The sequence below is a fragment of the Cyclopterus lumpus genome, chromosome 4, assembly GCF_009769545.1.
Source record: "Cyclopterus lumpus isolate fCycLum1 chromosome 4, fCycLum1.pri, whole genome shotgun sequence".
Lineage (NCBI taxonomy): Eukaryota > Metazoa > Chordata > Actinopteri > Perciformes > Cyclopteridae > Cyclopterus > Cyclopterus lumpus.
Window position 1 is genome coordinate 14225829 of NC_046969.1, and position 18525 is coordinate 14244353.

Below are 18525 nucleotides of genomic sequence, written 5' to 3' on the forward strand. Positions count from 1 at the left end.
GCGTTTCCTGCACTTTGCTCCCTAAAGATCACATGTAAATCAACTTGGGTGGTACTATGAATGTCTTCCTTGGAATTTCTGATGATGTACGTGTCACAGTGTAGTTTTTAACAAATTAGCTTTCATGCTCATGCTACACCTGTTTTGAATTAAAAACTCCAACCTGACTACAGATTATTTCTAACATAACCAGCTTCAGGGGACAATAAATGTGTGGAGTGAAGTCAGGTTTTATAATCTTGTCATGCACGGTTACTCAGTGTGTACTATACTGCAATGTTATGCAAAGTAGAGAAACAGGCTTTGCACTGATGTTATCAACATATACACATACCCGACACCTGAACATATCCATTTAATGCATTACAATGCTGTTTGCAGCACAATAAGTTAGTGAGCTCCAAACTTTTTCAATTTTCCACAATACAATTCAGAGGGGTTTATCTTTAAAGATGTTCTTCCTTATTTTGTACTTAACTCCCTACATATTGACTGACCGTATTATACAAAATATTGAAGACGTCAGGGGAAAAAGACGTGACTTGCTAATAAATCTAAAAAGGGTATAAGGAGTCAATGTTAGAAAAGCAATTAGTGACACAAGTCCAATGCTATGTTGTGAATCTGGTAACAAGATTAACATTTAAATTGTTATGTTGAAAGCATTAACTCTCCGTGTAAACACTGGTTAGCATTGGATACGACTGCAGGAAAACAGAAGCCATTCATGATCCTTTCTACATAAAAAGGGGGGGGGGAAGCATAAAAACAAGAGGTTGGTCAGTGGTGCTGGTCTTGATTATGTGTCCCTCTCTCACATTCCTTGCAGTATTACCTCGCAAGGCAATAACACAGGCTCCATTGAGCCTCACTGCACCAACAACAAGATCATTGAGGAAGTGTCGAACAGGCTCGTCACACACTTTCCACTGACCTCTTCTAGCGAGCAAAAGGCAACACAGCTAGCCAAATCTGATTAGCCCCGGCTATGCCATAAATTAAGTGGGCATATAGCAAACATAATCCAGTGATCCACTTCTCAGCAGTGAAATCCGTGGCTATCTATCAAGCAACAGGATTCAGCTGGGCAAGCCAGTGAGGCTCATCAACTGATATTACAGCATGATGAATACATATAACAAGTCTGGATTCAAGTGGTTTCCACTTAGAAGTGAAGGAAATTAAAGAAAAATGGCCTCTATGCTGGTACCATGCAGGGAAATTTGAATTTCATGCATGAATGTCTGGTGCTCTTCTCTATAACATTTGACAGAGCACAATATTAGACAAAAGCTAAATGTCCTCGACTATCTAGACTACTAGCAAGCAGCATTAATGGTTGGTGTCTTCAGGGTTTTGCCCCTTATGTGTTTACTTGTGTGTCCCACAATAGGACAGGAACACTTGTGGGATGATGTATTTGTTTATTGAATATTGGCACAAGACATCAGCTATGTGTGATTAATGTAAAGGAATATCAGTCAATATGAAAAACACACTGAATCTTGAGTGTCAAACACTACAAGTGGAACAAACATTTCTATGTCGTTTGAAAATATAATATATAACGTTTACAGACAAGTTCTACTTATGACAGAAAAACTCACAGGGGAAATGGACACAACATTTGAACTCTGCCATATGGAAGGACTTCCTCCAACAGCAAAAAAAAAGTCATCAGATTTATAGTTGTTTATAGTAACTAAAGTCCCTGCTGATTCAGCTGAAACGTCTGCTGGCATTTATGTGCACTGGTGGATATTGACCCCACAATGCTATAGCTTCACGGGGATTTGATGACAGCTCTGGTAGAGACGCAGGGAGGAAAACAGTCGCTACGAAAGAACAATGTTGTTAGTTTGTCTTATGTACGTTATACATTATGTTGATAGAATAAAAACCAAAGCTTGATAACAATAGAGTTGAGTGCAGGGCTATTGTACTGGATTAGTTTTGTACAGTTATCTCTGTACACTTCAAATTGTTCTTCTATTGGATATGTTTTTGCTTCCTATTTTAGTGTTATCGGTTTTACCAGAAAGATCATGTGATGATTGTTTAGGTTAAATTAATTGACTGCCTTAATGCCTCTACAACTTAACGACTAATATTTAAAAGGTCTTGAAATCTGTGTTTTGTAGCTTACTGGGAGCTGCAGAAACAAACCAGTCAAATTCCTCATGTGAGCAGACTGACTTTGCCATTAAACTGTGATTCAGGAGGCTGCATGACGCTGCTCTGCTATTTTAACTCTAAACTGACACGTGTGATGATAGTTCCTCTAGTGCGGGTGGGGATTGGAGGGGGGGGGGGGGGGGGGGGGGGGGGGGGGGGGTGTAGGGTGGGGTCCCAAACGGGATTATCGTGTTGATTATATGGTGACTGTGCAGTCACGTCATTGCATTGTGATCTTTAACAATCAAGTCTTTTGTCTGCAGAGGGGCGATGCATGAGTGGAAATCTTAGATAAAGACCTCTGTGCATTGTACATGGAGACATCCAGAACAGCAACTGTCACGTCTGTGTTAAATGTGGATAATAATTTCATATGCCTTCGCTCTGCCTAATAAAAACTCATGAAGGATGCGTATCATTTGGCATGGCTCTGATTAAATTAGCTTTTGATTACTTGGGCAAGCTTCCAGCGAAAGCAAATGCTTCAGGTTTGATGGACTTGCCAGCATGTCGCAGCTGTTTGCTGGTTTCCAGGCAGACGAGTACCAGGATAGATTGCGGTCAACCGCTGACTGAAAACACAAAGCCTACAACTTTACTAGCAGCTCGGTTCAAGAACTGCAGGGCATCCCGAAAGCTCAAAACCTTTAGTAGTCTTCTCTCTGCCTGCGTCACCGTCAGCCCTGCTGGGATTCCTCCATGGCTCCGCGCCCAAGCAGTGAAGTAAATTTTCCTGCATGTTTTGGCAGGATAACAGAGTTAAACCCCCACGTGCCGAACAGGCCCTTCAGAAATGTAGCTTTTGGCACAGGAGGCGCTGAAAGCCAGCTGGTTAATGCGTGTGGTGTAGACTGATCCAATTTAGGCTGACATTTACAGGTGGGTTATTGCTGAAACATTCAAGTGACACAATAGGCCTTAGACAACGCCCATGCTCTTAAAAGATAACATGCAAATACAGCCTACACATTCCTGTGAAGTAAATGATAATGAGACAACAAACTGGCATCAGACCGGTTGTTCTTGTCTTTGCATGTTTGTTGCTCATTAATGTACTGCTACTAACCAGTTTAATGGCCGCCTGCTACGACTTATGCCATGATGCTCGGAGGCTAAATGCTGCTTAAACAGCCTTGTGCTGAGATTAGGTGTTTGTGGCTATCTGCTTGTAAATATAAGGCGACCTGTTTGCATCTTGAAAACATCAACAACAAACGTAACTCTAGATCTAAATGGGATGATAATTCCTAATAAACAAACATGAGCTTCTTTCAACATGGTCACTTGATGAGAGAAAAGGCCGCAGGGACCAGTTTACATGTCAAGAGAACGAAGTGTAACCGAGAGCACACAACAAGACCAAAAGTACAAAAACACATCAATGCTGTGAGAGGACCGGCAGGTCGATGGCCAAGCAGCAACTGTCAGCGATGGCATGAGGAATACATAAATGAGAATCAAATTAGGGCTGCAAATAATACTTATTTTCATTATAAATTTATCTTTCAATTTTTTTTTAGAATCCATACATTTTGCTTCCAAGCTGTAAAAAAACAAATTCTGGGAAATTACTTCCGATTCCTCCGGCCAGTCGTCAAACAGCCAAAGATATTCAATAAAGAAAGTTGTAAAACTGAAAAAAGCAGCCGATCCTCACATTGGAAAAGATGAAGTCAGCGAGTGTTGGACCTTTTAGCTTGATAAATGATTGATGATGATCGATCATTAAAAGATATTTTCAATTAGTTTTATGATGACCAATGGTTTCAGCACTGCATTAGGTTTCTAAAAATTTGAATAAAATAATAGATTTGTTTTTACAGCACATCATTTTTCAGTTACTTTCTAGTAATGTGTCAACGGTTACAGAAGCATTTTCTTCATGACAAGGACATTTGTCTTGAGGCTAAACTTAAGATATTGACATGGGTACAACTGTCTAAAACTATTGAAATTGACCATCTAAAATCTTTTCAAGATGACCAAGTTGTGGGCATTTCCAAACACTGAAACAGATCAATAACTTTAGAAACCTGCATTACATAATTACGGCTGCCTTTCCGCCTGGAAAGACACAATAATCAAGCTATCACGTCATAGTTTAATAACCAAAGTCCTACAATATGTGAAACTACAACATAAATATTATATATTATAATATTAATAATATATATTATAAAATATAAAATATTCATATCGCCAGGTCAAGGTCTGCCACTTCAACACCTCCCTTGGAAAATAAATTGTGTCTACAGAAATACAACACATCTGTCAGATCTTCACATCAAGAGAAACAACAAGCGTCTTTACGGAAACCTGGTTTCATAACAAGGAGTGTTACTTATTATGGACTGCCTGCATTATCCAAAAGCAAAGGGAGGCCTTTTAAGACCTGAACTTGATCACCAGCCATACGTTTCTAATCCACCATGGGCCAATCACAATGTAAACACCAACCTCCACCCGCTTGCAGCAGCAGTATTTCTCTGTTGGAAACACTGAGCTGGTGCAGTTGAACTGTGCTGGCCCCAGGATACCATATGCCAGATTGGACCAAACAGATTAGTGGGACAATTAATGGGCAATCCTCTAAAGTGATTGGAGGATGGAGGGGTGCAGGGTGCGAAAAGCGCCTGGAAATCTATTTTAAGAATTTCAGCGCTTAATTCCATTGGAAAGCAGCAGGTGCCACAATGTGTCATCTCACACTTTTCTTTTTCAACCACAACTTTGAGAAGTAACACTTTTTTGAGTCCACTGTATAGTGAAATCAAACCAGAAAAGTATGCCAAAGAGGAAAGTAACATAAGAAACAAGGTGCAGCAAAACCTGAAGAGACAACATTTCTTCAACGTGCTCCTGTCAATCAGATTTCTAGTGCAGATTTCAAAATCTCATCTACTCATAAATGTGTGAAGTCACAGTTAACAGAAAATATTTCAGATGCTTTCATTTTCATCATGTCAAAGACATTTCATTACTGTGTTCCTGTCATCTCAGTTCCATACAGAATGCAGAATGCAACAGATGGGCCAACTTATTGTATTCTTGTAATAAAACAGTTGTTTTTAAACTACTATGCGTTATTCTTCCTTCAAGTTGTTATCACGACAAGGTGGAAAAGCCTCTGAAACCACATTTACATCAGACCAGAACAATGAAACTATCCACTGAAACCAGACTTTCTAACTGCTTTCAGAACATATATGTTTACGGTCATACTATGCGAGGCTTTAAGGCCAAACCAGCTTCCTGTGCATGCGCTCCCCCACCCCCACTACTTGGTGAGAAACTATAACACCGATCACAAAAACAGTCAGTTTTGGTTGTGGCTGTAAGGTCGGCTTGGCGTATCCAACCAGACTGAAACATACAGTGAGAAGACCCACTGATCCCTTTTTGAACCCACTTGAATCCCGCCGCCCGGCTGTAGCACTGAAAGCAGCTCATTGTGTCCATATCAATGCCCTGCCATGCTCTGCTTGTCTTGATCTCAGTCACTATCAGATGCGGACAGACTATTCTATCCACTTAATCCACCTTTGTCATGCCCTTCCACATAAACAACAATGTTTGAAAAGGATTTCACCTCAGCTCCTGAACAGGTTAACATTTGGGTATACGTCTTCTTTGGAAAATACAGTCCTGCCAAAACCAACATAACGTTACAACATCATCGCCACTCTGCAGTGGTGGTAGAAGTACTCAAGATGTAGTAGTCAATAAAACTAGCAAGACAGCAGTGAATAAATACTTTGTTATGAGTAAAAGTCATACACCTTCATCGAATAAAAGCTTAAAGCGGCCTCAAATCCATTCATAAAGCCACGTTTAGCCCTGAATCAGCTTACCGTTTCTGCTTTGACCCCCAAACTTTCCTAAAAGGCCCACTTGTAGATGCTGTCACATGCACTGGCTTTTATCATCAACGTGAAGGGCTATGGGATGTACTGACGGAAAAGGATGTTAATGACGTTGTAAAACAAAACAAAAATGGTGGGTTCAAATTCTACAGGATGTTCCGCAACCATGAGCATTTAAATCATTTTAATTAGCCATTTTGTGGAAAAAAAATTAAAAAGCAAATCCATTAACAGTTGGTTCATCCGTTGTTGGCCTCGAGATAAAACTGTCAATAATCAGCTTATATTAACTCAAGTAGCGAGACAAGTTTGGTTTTACACGTGTGACAGTGTTTTGGTGAGAGCATGAACAGTTTATAATTGACAGTAACGTTAAATACGACCGAAAATACACCTTTTTATTCTGACTCTGAATACGGGAAAAGAAAACTCAGTGTGACCGTCCGAAAAGCTTTAAATAAAACCAAACCCCATTAGGTTATATTACCAGAAAGATCAGCATGACACGAAACTACGCTCGCGATGTGACATATGGCAGGTGGGTCCATCCGCTACTTTACCAATAATAACGTACAGGCGATTTGATAATGTCGCATCGATTAAAAAGAGCTGCGTCCTGTATGTGACGAGTAAAGCAGAGACAGAGACAGAGAGAGAGAGAGAGGCAGCTGAAGGAAGGAAAGCCACACAGACGAGAACGACTCACAAGACTGCACAATGAAAGCAAATTAACAAATAAAGAGAAATATAAACTTACCACATCGGCTTCCGTTCGGGTTTTACACTCTTTGGAACCGAAAAAAAAAAAAAATATTCCTGTTTTCCCCCGATTCTGAATCCAGTCTCCCCCCTCGGTTACGCACAGAAGATAAAACACCAACAAGAGGAAGAAGGAAGCTGGTTCGTCTGTTTTTCAGCGACAAATAAAGTGTGTTCATTTGACTGCATGTTATCCACGCATTCGGCTTTTGCGTGTGATTGTGCGTTCAGAGTTTGAGAGCCCGCAACGTTCAGTCAGACAGCCGGAGAGAGAGAGGCGTGGAGAGGCTCTCCCGTCTGCACAGTCTGATCATTGGTTGACAAACAATAATCAGATGCAAATTCCTAACCTCTGAATCAGTCGGGGCCAGCCCCCCCATCGACACCCCACACCCCCAGAGCAGGGGCCGTCGGTAAATGCGAGGGTGTGAATTATGGAGGAACGAGGCTGACCCGACACCTGTTTGTCCGGATTGTCTGCAGAAATGTGTAAAATATGGTCCCCCCCCAAACAAGTGTGTCACAAGATTATTAAGGCAGTGAGAATGAAAAGGAACTGTTTCACAATGTATGTGAGCTGACATGATTAGTTGATAAGGATAACAAATTATAATATGCAACTATTTTGATAACGGATTCATCATTAATGTGAAAATAAGTTTGAAGATGCGTGTAATGTAGAGGATGTGAATGATTCTGTACAATGTCCATTTTATCAATTGTGAAGATTTGGGTTAGACAAAAAATGTTCACTATTTTCTGACAATTTTTTTGTAGACAAACGCACTAATTGATTAATCAACTAAATAATCTTCAAATCTATCGATAAGGAAACTAGTCGTTGTTTCTAATTGTCTACAGTGTGCATTATTGTCATGGAACTGGTGGTATAACTTGTGTATTGTGTTTACATTTTCTCTCAGGGTCTTTCTTTGGTGACGGTCCCTTGGCAGAGAGCCCCTGTTCAGCACTGGATGGGAGAATTAATACTGTTTGGTATGAAAACTGTATACAACTCAGTTAATTGCATTAAATAAGCCTTTAGTACTCCAGACTTTTAATGTTATGCCTAATGTTGTTTTACATGAACAGTGCCATTTAATTTCACAAGGCTTAAAATATGAAGGTGGTAAAGAGATTTATTAAGTTGTGGGGAAACTCACCTGAACACAGCAGAATGTCAAAAAGCTCTCATGACTGCTGTACGGATGTTAATCAAAGTGAAACCATTAACACTTGTTTTAAATGATGAAAAGATGCATTCAACACATTTGATTAAAAGCACTCAGAGAACCTAATGCAGGAAATACATGTTCAGAACTGTAATCCAACATACACTATACAATTGAATTAGCCATGTTCCCTCTTATTCAAGGTAAGTCTTTAGGTGTCACGTACAGTATATGTGAAACACAAGTACTAAATATACATTTTATATAAAAAAACAAAGGACGGGTCCATTCATAGACCATTTAAGAAAAAAAACATTCAGCCACAGTGAAATAAACTCACACTGTCTCTTCTCTCCTCGTCAAGCCAACGGTTGACAGCTTCCTAGTCATTGGCCACGTCATCTATTTCCAAAGCTGGTTTTATAGTTGAGTGTTGACTGGTCGGTAGCTGGTTGGAGCCGCTTACTAAAATAAAGAGCTTGAGATAGTTAAAACAGAAAAATGATCCTCCCACTGCCTCATCAGATGAAATGTGATACAAGAGAGAAGTGTGTGCGTTGGCCCGGCGCAGTGAGAAATCAAAATAATCAAACACCGACTGATAGCCAACACAGAAACATACCACTATGGTGCTGAGCAATACAATAATAAAGAAAAATAGGTGATGGAAGTTTAAGTGACCAAATCAAGGTGCAAAACATAAATGAGTAAATATTACATGAGTATTCTTCGTGTGACCGCAGTATTCTTACGATACTCACACACATCACTGCTGTTTGAGTTTGTTTCCATGTAAATACTGTTTGACATGCGAAAAAGAAAACAATATGGACTGCATATTTAAAGAAGTAAGCCTTTTCTAAACGGATCTCGTATCTGATACAACACAACCCAATTTATTGGATTAATTTGTGTTCTTGAAATTATAATGATAAATAAATACATATGATAATACATTTTATGATCCAATATCGAGTCAAATCCCTCTGAATATTTTGTTGAACTTAAAGCTTTGGAAACTACTTTTCTTTAGGGTGTACACACAATCAACACATCACAAAAAGAGTTATAAGACATATAATGCGTATCTCCAGGTTCATACTTGTATTTTAGTTTTCTACACAAACATGCTTTAATGGTCAACATCTCTTTATTTGTCTCGTGCTGTCAGTCCGATACCTGAGCGCTCCCCCTCTGTCAGAAACACTCCTTTTCAGTGCATCTCAATAGGATTGTGTTGCTAGGCGACAGCTTGGGTCCAAGTCTCCTATCTGTCAGCTGATTTCATTCACATTCACTTACAACTGGAAATAAACTAAGACACATTTTGAATTTCCATTTAAAACTCTGGAAAGGTCCGTATTTTGTACAGTTGTGTTGTCACAACTTTAAAGAAATCCTAAAATCTCAATCTGAAAATGTAAATGTGTTCAGCATGGGCCCTTTAAGAGGTGCTGCCAGGTGGGCTCATTGTTCATTAGCAGTATATGTCAGCCCTAAATGCTGTACGGCTGTTATTTCCATGTTGGTTAGCTTTGCTACAGCTGCTCCTCGTTGTCAACACAGTTTGTGTTTTCATCTGATGAAGTGATTTGTTACATGACATTGTGCAGTTTTATGCTCACTTTCTGTCCACGATTGAGCTGTTTGCCTTAATTTGTTTTGAGAAACTGATCCATCAAAGTGCAGATTTCCAATAGCTGACAAATGCTACTAATTGTAATTAATTAACAGTTGCATCAAAGGTGAAGTCCTCATTCACTAAGTGTTTACTTGATCTCCTCCCACACCTGTAGTGTAATTATTTACAAAGCTGTGGTTCTTTGAAAATCAAGTTAAAAACTGTCAAAGCAAACATATCATTTAAATTTTACCCAGGGATAACAAAGGAATTGCATTGCATTATTATTTTTACTACAATCATTTGACAGCTTTAGTTACTTCACAAATTAAGATTTCTGCACCCAAAAATATGAAAAGTTGAAAGGTCATTGTTCATGGAAATAATGTCTTGGTTCGAGCTTCTCAAACATGATAATTTGCTGCTTGATCTTATATTTATTTTAATATATTTTAAAACAAACATTGTGAAAGTGTCACTTTTGGCTCTGAAAACTTGATATGGCATTTCTCACTATTTTCACAATCGAACAATTAACAGAGAAAATAAAGCCAATAACGTCCTATACAAAATAGTTTAAATTGAGCTCCACCTGAAATCACTAGAACAGCAAAGTGCTTCTTTTACATTAATGCATGAGTAACACTAATCTAATGACATAATATATTAATAGTATAGCAGTGATAGGGTACCTTTTTTTGCATTGAGTATGTTTACTTTAAATACTTTGTTATGTACATTGTTATACTTAGATTACTTTTACTCATGTAACATTTTCAATGCAGGACTTCTGGTATTAGTACTTTTACTGAAGTAAAGTATTTGAATACTTCCTCAACCATAGATAATGGCACATATTTCTTTGTACTATTCCGCCATCTAGTGGAAGTCCACTACTCTATCACTCTACAAAGTAACTTCTTAGAAACTATATACTTTAAATAGTTTGAGAGAATCACGTGTTAACATTCTCTCAACAATCTTTTGCAAAATAAAGCACTGAGGTATAATTTCTCTTTTTTAGCTTAAATTCCTTAGTTTAGCCTCATTGCAAAAAGACCTTCTGCATTTGACCCAATTGTCTGTTAAAAAACATATTTGAAGGTTTTCCTCAAAGCATCTTGTTGCAGATCAAGATGGATTCTGACAAAACTTTTATAGTTTCATGTTTCTAAAGGTGCATGCACATAATCTGTCTGCAGAAGACCATATTTCACATCAACACAGTCATGTGCTTATTAGCCATTACGTGCATGAATGTAAAATTAATAATAATACTATTAATAATAAAAATATATAATAATAATACGAGCAATAAGAACACGGCAGCCTCAGTAATCTAAGATTTGGATGACAGCGAGTGATGAAAAGTAACGAGTACATTCACAGCACACATTAATCCAGTAGATTTAAATTGTAGAATAATAAAACAATAATATCACACTTTTACTTTCAATACTTCTGAACTTGAAAATAATTAAAAAGTACACAAAAGAGAAGACACATCTTAAACCCTTTAATAGATGCAGCGATAATTATAAATAGGTATTGTAGCACGCACATGTAAGATATGTGTGTGTAGTGTATAAAGCTTTTAGACTATTTTATGCTTTTTTAAAATCCAAATGTTGGCACAGGTCAATTTTTAAAGCACTACTACTACATGGGTTTAAAAAGTACACAGAAAATGACCCCATGTGAGATAAACGACATTCAGAGTGAGAAGTTGAGAGCCTGAGAAATTGGATTTCCACACAAATAAAACACAAACTTTGGTTGTCGACAGAATGCACCAACAGGTCAAGTTTTGTTACACTGTCAATGATAAAATTAAAATCAAATCTGGGTGAAGGTTGTTTTTTTTGGTTTCCCAAATCCAGTCAAGTAGAAATGTAGAAATATATGTACAGAAAATAAACATAGAAACTTGTATTCATAAGGCAGAAGTGCTGTTCCGGGTTGTAAATGTTAATGTTTTTACCATCAAAACATATTATTATTCTACCAATGCAACACATCTACTGCACATCCAGTATACCTTTAAAACATACAACATTAAGTAAAAAGGACGCTTTTTTGTTTTGAACACTGTGCATGTAATAAGAAATACATGGAAACATCTAAAAGTACAGGGCTATTAGCAGTTTTTGCTGACAGTATAGTTCCATATGTTGTATTATTGACCATTACTGAAGTAACATTCACACCACGGCTACCTGGACCTGCTCAGCCTCGGTGCTGACATACAATCGTGTACTTTAGCTTGTAAGTGGGCAAACTAACCCAGTGGCTCCTGGATGGACACAGACAGTCTGGTTGGTTGAAATGTATCTTTCAGATGATGAAGGTGTAGACGAGCTGATAAGACTGACGGAGCGGGCAGAGACCGATACACGGAGAGAAAACGCACAAGTAATTGTACTTTTAAGAGTTTTCTTTTCACACATATTACAGATATTACTTGCCAAGCCTACAACAAGTGGTTGTTTCACAGCCTTGACGACAGACATGTACTTCTTTACCTACGATGATGAGACGTGTCTGTGCATATGTAAAGATTATTAATAATCATGCTTCACACCTCACCACTTTCACAAATCCTACAGGCTAGTCCTTCGGGCAGTAACGCGTTTCCTGATACATTCCTCCGTTTAGCACCTTTGCAAAATGTCATTCATCATTAGCAACACAAAGCTGAGAACTAGTTTCAACTACATTTTCAATTATTATTGGGATATTGTCTTTATGTATTTTTGTGACTTGGTGCTTTGTTAAAAATAAATATTAAATATGAGATCCCTATCTAGTTCTCACCAAACAGCAGGGGTGGGACTGTTGCCATTAGTCATATTGAATCAATGTGTGGAACAGACATAACATGTCTTTAGGAATAAATACTAAAAAGTCATATTTAATGTAGTCTAAACTTAATGATATGTGATATTCTATCATATGCACCATAGAAAGGCACAGCGTGGATGAACGGTTTATTAACCTAAGTTAACTAACTGTTTACTAACATAAGTATGAGATACTTTCTCATAATAATGACTTAATTATGTCTGACTATTATGGATGACTTAATTAAAAGTCAAATAATTATGAAATAGTAAGTCAAAATTATGAGATAGTATCTCATAATTATGAGATATTTAATTAATTTGTTCATCATAGTGTGTAAATGTGCTTCCATACCTGACATTCTGGTTTTGTATGAAATGGTATTCGCTTGTACCACATGCTCTTTATAGTGAATTCCACAAATCAGGTTGTGTTATTAATACATTCGTCATAATATTAGTATGTTAATGAGTTAACTTAAAACCTGTTAAAGGGAATTCACATAAATCCAAATGCAGTAAGGAAACGGCATTAGAGCCACGCAGCTGTGTGATGCTGTGTTTAACATATTATACACAGATTTGCTCTGCTCATCGATCTTTCCCAGTGGGGCAGACAAAAGTAAAATGTGACCTGAGGACGAGCAGGAGAGGTCATGTGACCTAAATCAGAAGGTTATTCTCAAAGCAAGGCACGTTGTACTTTGTTGTACACTAATGTACGCTGTGCTTTGAGCTGAACGCTATCTGCAGCATACTAACATGCTAATGTACATGTAACATCTATTCTGTATGCCCGTGTTTACATACAGGGCGCCAATGAACTCTGACGTGTTTATGGATTCAATGAATGGAACATTTTCTACAGAAACCGGGGACCAACTAGAGAAAAAAAGCTATTTTTTAGCTCTATTTTCCGAGCTTGGCGGACATTACCTCGACGACACAGATTATCTACATTTCTCAGAGCTCCTGCCTGCAGCACAGCTGGTCGGAGGAAACATGGTGTTGACCTTATTTCAGCTCATCTGCTCCAAGAAGGCTGACAGCAGAAGTGTAGGAGGTAAAAACTCATCTTGTTTGTTCACCACTTCAGTCTGACGTGACCTGTTGTAGTCTGAGCCTGAGGGTCCAACAAACAAACAGACCTTTATTACCCTTATGTGAGGAAAACATTATGCTGGCTCTGTACTTCCAGCACTGTGTAAACAGTATTATAAAAACAGAGAAGTAGCTTTCATTCCTATAAAAAACATCTTGTTCACAAGCTTGTATACAACCACATACTGTTACGGTGCTATGGTCTAAAAGCTTATGATGCTTGATACAACTTAACTGATGTTTCCGGCCCACGTTTTCCCCAAATTTAACTTTTAAGGTGCCAAAATGAGAGAGAAAAAAAAATCTAAATAACCCACCAGATATTCAATGGTAGCGAAATAATACTGCCTTAAAATGGAGAATTAATTCACCAAAAATGTCCCTGTAAAATGTATTTAAGTGAATGCTCTGCAATGTAGGCTGCACACAGATGGAAAAATCTGACTTTGACAAAATGTTTTCTCATTTCAGATAATCGGTCATATTGAGGGTGGAAACGTGCTGACTAGTATAATTTATATGTCTATATGTGTTTCCACTCACTTGCAGAGACGAGGTCCATATACTGGCAGACGGCATGAAGCAGCAGTCTCTCAAAGCTGATTCACAAACACAAACAGAGACATGACTTTCCACTCCTGTGTTCTCCAACAACATATAGAAACAATCAGCCAGTTTCCCAGCATGGATCAATAAAGCTAGTCTTTGTGTGTGTCTAATGCCAATTATTTGCCACATCCTGTTTTTGTTGACTCCAACTCTTTGTGTGGATTATAAAGGTTTCGTGTAATTTAATATAATATAATTTCCCAGGTGAGGAAACATAATCAGGATCCATCTGACAGAGCTTTCAGTCGGTATGTTTGTCAGGTGGCAGGGACATAAAAGTGTGTTAAAAAAAGATGTATTTCTAAATAATACAAATGTAATTATTTATTTACTTTCATGTCACATTTTTTAGTATACCAACAATTACAAATGACATAATTAACTACATAAATGAGACCTGGACCCTGATAAGCAGCATAAACTGAATAGATGAATAAACTGATGGAAAATTCTTAATTTAATAGAACTTTGGGCTAAAATTCACACTTTAATTTTAAGACACTAACAGTAGTAACGTGTTAGTGTAGCAATCAATGGTGCCGAGGGAAACTCAAAATCAGATACAATATGTTATAAATAATATTACTGCAAGCAAGATACTTTCTGAGGGTCTTTTAAAAAACACAAAATGTTTATAGGAAATGTAATTTTAAGCTTTTTAGGACTTTTTAAGACCTGCACACCTGAATATGGAAAACATATTTCTACCTGCTGGCGAGGTTGGTTGTGTAAACTGAGTGAGGTTGAGCGATGAAGAAGCTCAGCAGGTTTTCCTCAAGTACTTCCAGAGTTCCCTGTGAGGAGAAAAATTGAAAAGAAGTGTGTGGAAGCTAAAAGGTTCGATCTCCACCACAATCACGTGTTCTCGAGCTGGAGCCAAATACTGAACTTCTTCCCTGCCGAGTCATGGTTGTGGTTAAACCTGTTTGTCATTTGAAACAGCACGTCACCGTTTTCTAAAAACTAAAAATAGCCAATGACGTGCAGGTCAACTAGGAGGAGGAAAAAGAGACTTTTGCGATGGCGACTTTGAGACAACAAGCTGAAGCCTCTGAGTTTGACGCACGGCAGAGAAGTCAAAATGTGGCAAAAACTACCGGGGTTCACATGTCTTCCACCAGTTATTATATCGCCATGTGGTCAGAGCACTGATTAGAAGCTCGGTCTATTTGATCAAACTTCAGCTCGACGCTGCTGTGGGGGCGTGCCGTGTTCGGTGACGAGATGACACTCACCATGGGGATTTGTTTCCGTCGAAGAGTCGCTCGCAGCCTGCGATCGATTCTCTGGAAGCAGTCCTGAGCAGTGAAGGCAGGATTTACTGTGAAGACGTGAGTGACGTTTAGACAAACAGGCTCACATACACTTAACAGCTTACAAAAAAGCACAGACTGAGACACCCACTATTCCTCTCGTCCTTGAGGGGCCTTTTGGTGATTTTCTTCTTGGCCTCCTCCTGCTCCAGCAGAGACAGCAGCTTCTCCTGCTCCTCACCGGAGCAATTCATGAAGTCATTCCATGGCTAAGAGAACAAGAGGATGAGGAGTCAATTCGCAAGTTATAAACTAATACTTGTTTTATTGGGTTGCTTGCTCTCGTATTAGGAATTTGATTGAAAACAAATACAGCCTGTGCATGGTCTCAACAATGGAAAGCTCCCACACGTAAAACTCACCTCTGCAATGTCTCTTAATTATTGTATCAAGACATGCCTTGGTCTTGACTCGGTACACTCTGGTCCCTGTCATGACTGTCTCGGTTTAGGTGGGTTTGACTACAACACTGCCTCAAACCACTCCTGCTGCAGTAATGAGCAGTACAGTTTAAGCCCAGCTGAAGTCAATTTACCTCTATGTAGTTTCCGTTGGTGCAGGCTTCAGTAAAGATGGATGGGATCGCTGGGTTACTGCACACTTCCAGATCATCTTTGGAGCACTCATCCTTCTCAAGAAGATTAGCAAGAAAGCGTGCTGAAAGAGATGCACATCATTGACAGATTTATGAATTGAAAGTTAACTCAGTTAACTCAATGCAAATGTTTTTGTTCCCATTGTTAAACACACACACACACACTTGCACGGCATTGCTCAGCCTGCGGTAGATGACAACTCGTATATTATCTTAGAATAACAGCTTACTGTTCTCCTGTCGCCGGAGGCTCTTCTTGCCTTTGGCTCGAGGAATGAGGTCAGAGTTGCGGATGGCTTGGTTGATAAAGAACTGCTTCTTTTTGGTGGGAGACCCTCGCTTGGCTGGAGAGCTGGGCAGGGAGGTGCATTTACGCTCCTCTATCAGGCTGAGAAAACAGAGGACAAGATGTCCATTTAGCCAATTGGGTCACACACATTCTGAAGGGGAAGCAACAGCTCCGCAGATCTGATTCATTTGAACTGCCTCATGTTGTAGGGTTTTGGTGTTCCCACTTTCTCAAGCTGCTGCATATATTTCTTCAACCGATGATTACTTTACACTTCCTATAAAATGTTTCACAACACAGTGTAAAATGTTGTAAAACTGTAATGGTGCAACACGTTTTGGTAGACAGAGTGATGGGTGCTTTTCTCAATACACAAGATGTGGGAATAGACTTTTGTGAGACCCAATTTTCAGCCTTTTGTACTGTCAATGTTCTTGATTTTCAGTCTGAGAATGCTCTTTGAACTGGACATTTTCTTGAGCATGCAGCATTTCAAAGCGTGACGTGCATTGTCTCAGGTATGAGGAGGACATTGAGAATATGTCTCTCTGTCTCTTCGGCTGCAGCTCACTATGATTTCTGAATGCCATGCATCATCACAACATAATCATATGTGTCTGTTTATCAAGGGAAAGGAGAATATGCCAAACAGTTACACCAAGCTGCTGCTAAGAGGGCTGTACGTCGGTCAGGTCTCTCCTATCGTGTCCTGCCTGCTGCTGTTGTATCTCTGCTGTATAAATGATCAGAGGAGGCGCAGCCTGCAGGAGCTTCAGATGTAGGTCAGCGGGTGTAGTGCGGCACCGCCTCAACCAAAACCCAGTGTTCTGCCTGTGAGTGGCCATTTTTAGCCTGCAGGTTGTTAGCAACACTACAGCAACATAAGACGTAACCTCTAACTGAGTGAGGCTTGTTCAAAGGGATATTACACCGTTTTCACATACCAACCCCAGCTTACCAGGCTGTGGCATTAATAGATGCGTACAATACGTGTTGATACATCTCTTCTGCAACTCAATCTTTACATGTTAGCGAGGAAAGCTCTCCGTGATGTGCATGCGCCGTGTGGTCGGAGCGTCTCTGCGGTAGTAAACACACAAAGCACCCACAAGCTCTGCCACAAACAACATATCAGGGTTAGCTCGTGAGCGCTAGCTAGCTGCCAGTTGTTGAAACAACAGGCGAACAGAGACGGGGCATTCAACTTGGCGGCCAGTTAAAACCTGAATATTAACGTCAACCTACTCAGCAAAGAGAGCCCGGCGCGATTTAACATCTAAATGTGCTCCCAAGTCTAAAACTAACTCTAAATAAACTGGAGTTGCAGCGCGAGCTAACGCCGAGTAGCCCGCGAGCGTCGCACACTCGTGAAGTCCACTCACATATAATCCTGTTCTTCATTCTTTGTCAAAACGACCATTTTTCTTAAAGCAAAACAAACGGGGAGAAGCCAGGCTCTGAGTGTTAATGGCTGAAGTCAGTCTGTGTGGTTTCTGTGAGCAGCTGCTCCTCCTCCTCGACTCCTGACACGGAAGGAGCCGCCGTCCTCCACCACTAACAAAGAGGGCGGAGAAGGGAGAGCTCCCACTCGGTCTCGGCATGTTACATGTTGTAAGACTTTTACACATGTCATCACGTCAAGAAATTACTTTTAGTTATTTATATTTAACACTTTTTTAAAGAGCATTTGTATTTTTTTTCTATCAATCAATCATCAATATATCTTTATTTAAACATAGGGTTTATGTGTACACATTTTCACTACAAGATAAGTCGTTCAGCACGCAAAAAAAGCACATCGCAGCCACAAGCTTCAGTCATTTAATCAATAGTCATTATAACAAATATTGATTAGTGCAGCTTTTCAATTAATCAAACACAAACTGCAGAAGAAGTTGATTTCGTTTTGCAATTAAGAGTAAAGTGTATTTGTGGATTGGTTGGATAGCCTTCAAAAACACCTATTGGTCCTACTAATAACCATTTGTGTAAATTCAACATACAGACACAAACGCATGACTGGAGTGTGGTCCAAGTCTTATTTTTACAGTCTTTATTGTTACAATTTGCTAAATACAGCCACTGTCACCTCCACCATCTTTATAATACATCATATTTGACTGGTTTCAGCTCAACCATAATCCATCCTTTGATATAATCTAAAATAACAATGACAGCACACACACAC

The 18525-nt window shown here is 39.2% G+C and overlaps 2 protein-coding genes across 7 annotated transcripts in view; both read right to left on the reverse strand.

Moving 5' to 3' along the window:
- arid3a (AT rich interactive domain 3A (BRIGHT-like)) overlaps positions 1–7264 on the reverse strand; it is a 40051-nt gene extending 32787 nt beyond the window's left edge. The window contains exon 1 of one of the 6 annotated variants that reach the window (XM_034531075.1): positions 6796–7264. The gene's annotated coding sequence lies outside the window, so the exon portion shown is untranslated. Of the gene's footprint in view, positions 1–6026; positions 6137–6795 lie in introns of those variants that run through there. The other 5 variants (XM_034531074.1, XM_034531072.1, XM_034531069.1 and 2 more) reach the window with 5 other exon arrangements.
- A 3827-nt stretch (positions 7265–11091) lies between these two features.
- On the reverse strand, positions 11092–17897 carry r3hdm4 (R3H domain containing 4). Its single transcript, XM_034531209.1, has 8 exons — positions 17720–17897; positions 16279–16436; positions 15989–16110; positions 15545–15662; positions 15376–15461; positions 14849–14934; positions 14075–14130; positions 11092–13553 (listed from the first exon to the last, which is right to left on the reverse strand). The coding sequence occupies exons 1-8, from the start codon at positions 17755–17757 to the stop codon at positions 13450–13452; spliced, it is 768 nt and encodes a 255-aa protein (XP_034387100.1). The 5' UTR covers positions 17758–17897; the 3' UTR covers positions 11092–13449.
- Positions 17898–18525: the final 628 nt, after the last annotated feature.

Bases quoted from the DNA above. Each gene is read 5' to 3' on its own strand.
- r3hdm4 (XM_034531209.1), bottom strand. From the start codon at position 17,757: ATGGTCGTTTTGACAAAGAATGAAGAACAGGATTATAT. The intron at 16,111-16,278 runs GTAAGCTGTTAT...CATCTCTTTCAG, and splicing joins CCTCCGGCGACAGGAGAACA to CACGCTTTCTTGCTAATCTT. The intron at 14,131-14,848 runs GTAGAAATATGT...TTTGTGAATCAG, and splicing joins ACAACCAACCTCGCCAGCAG to CTTTGAGAGACTGCTGCTTC.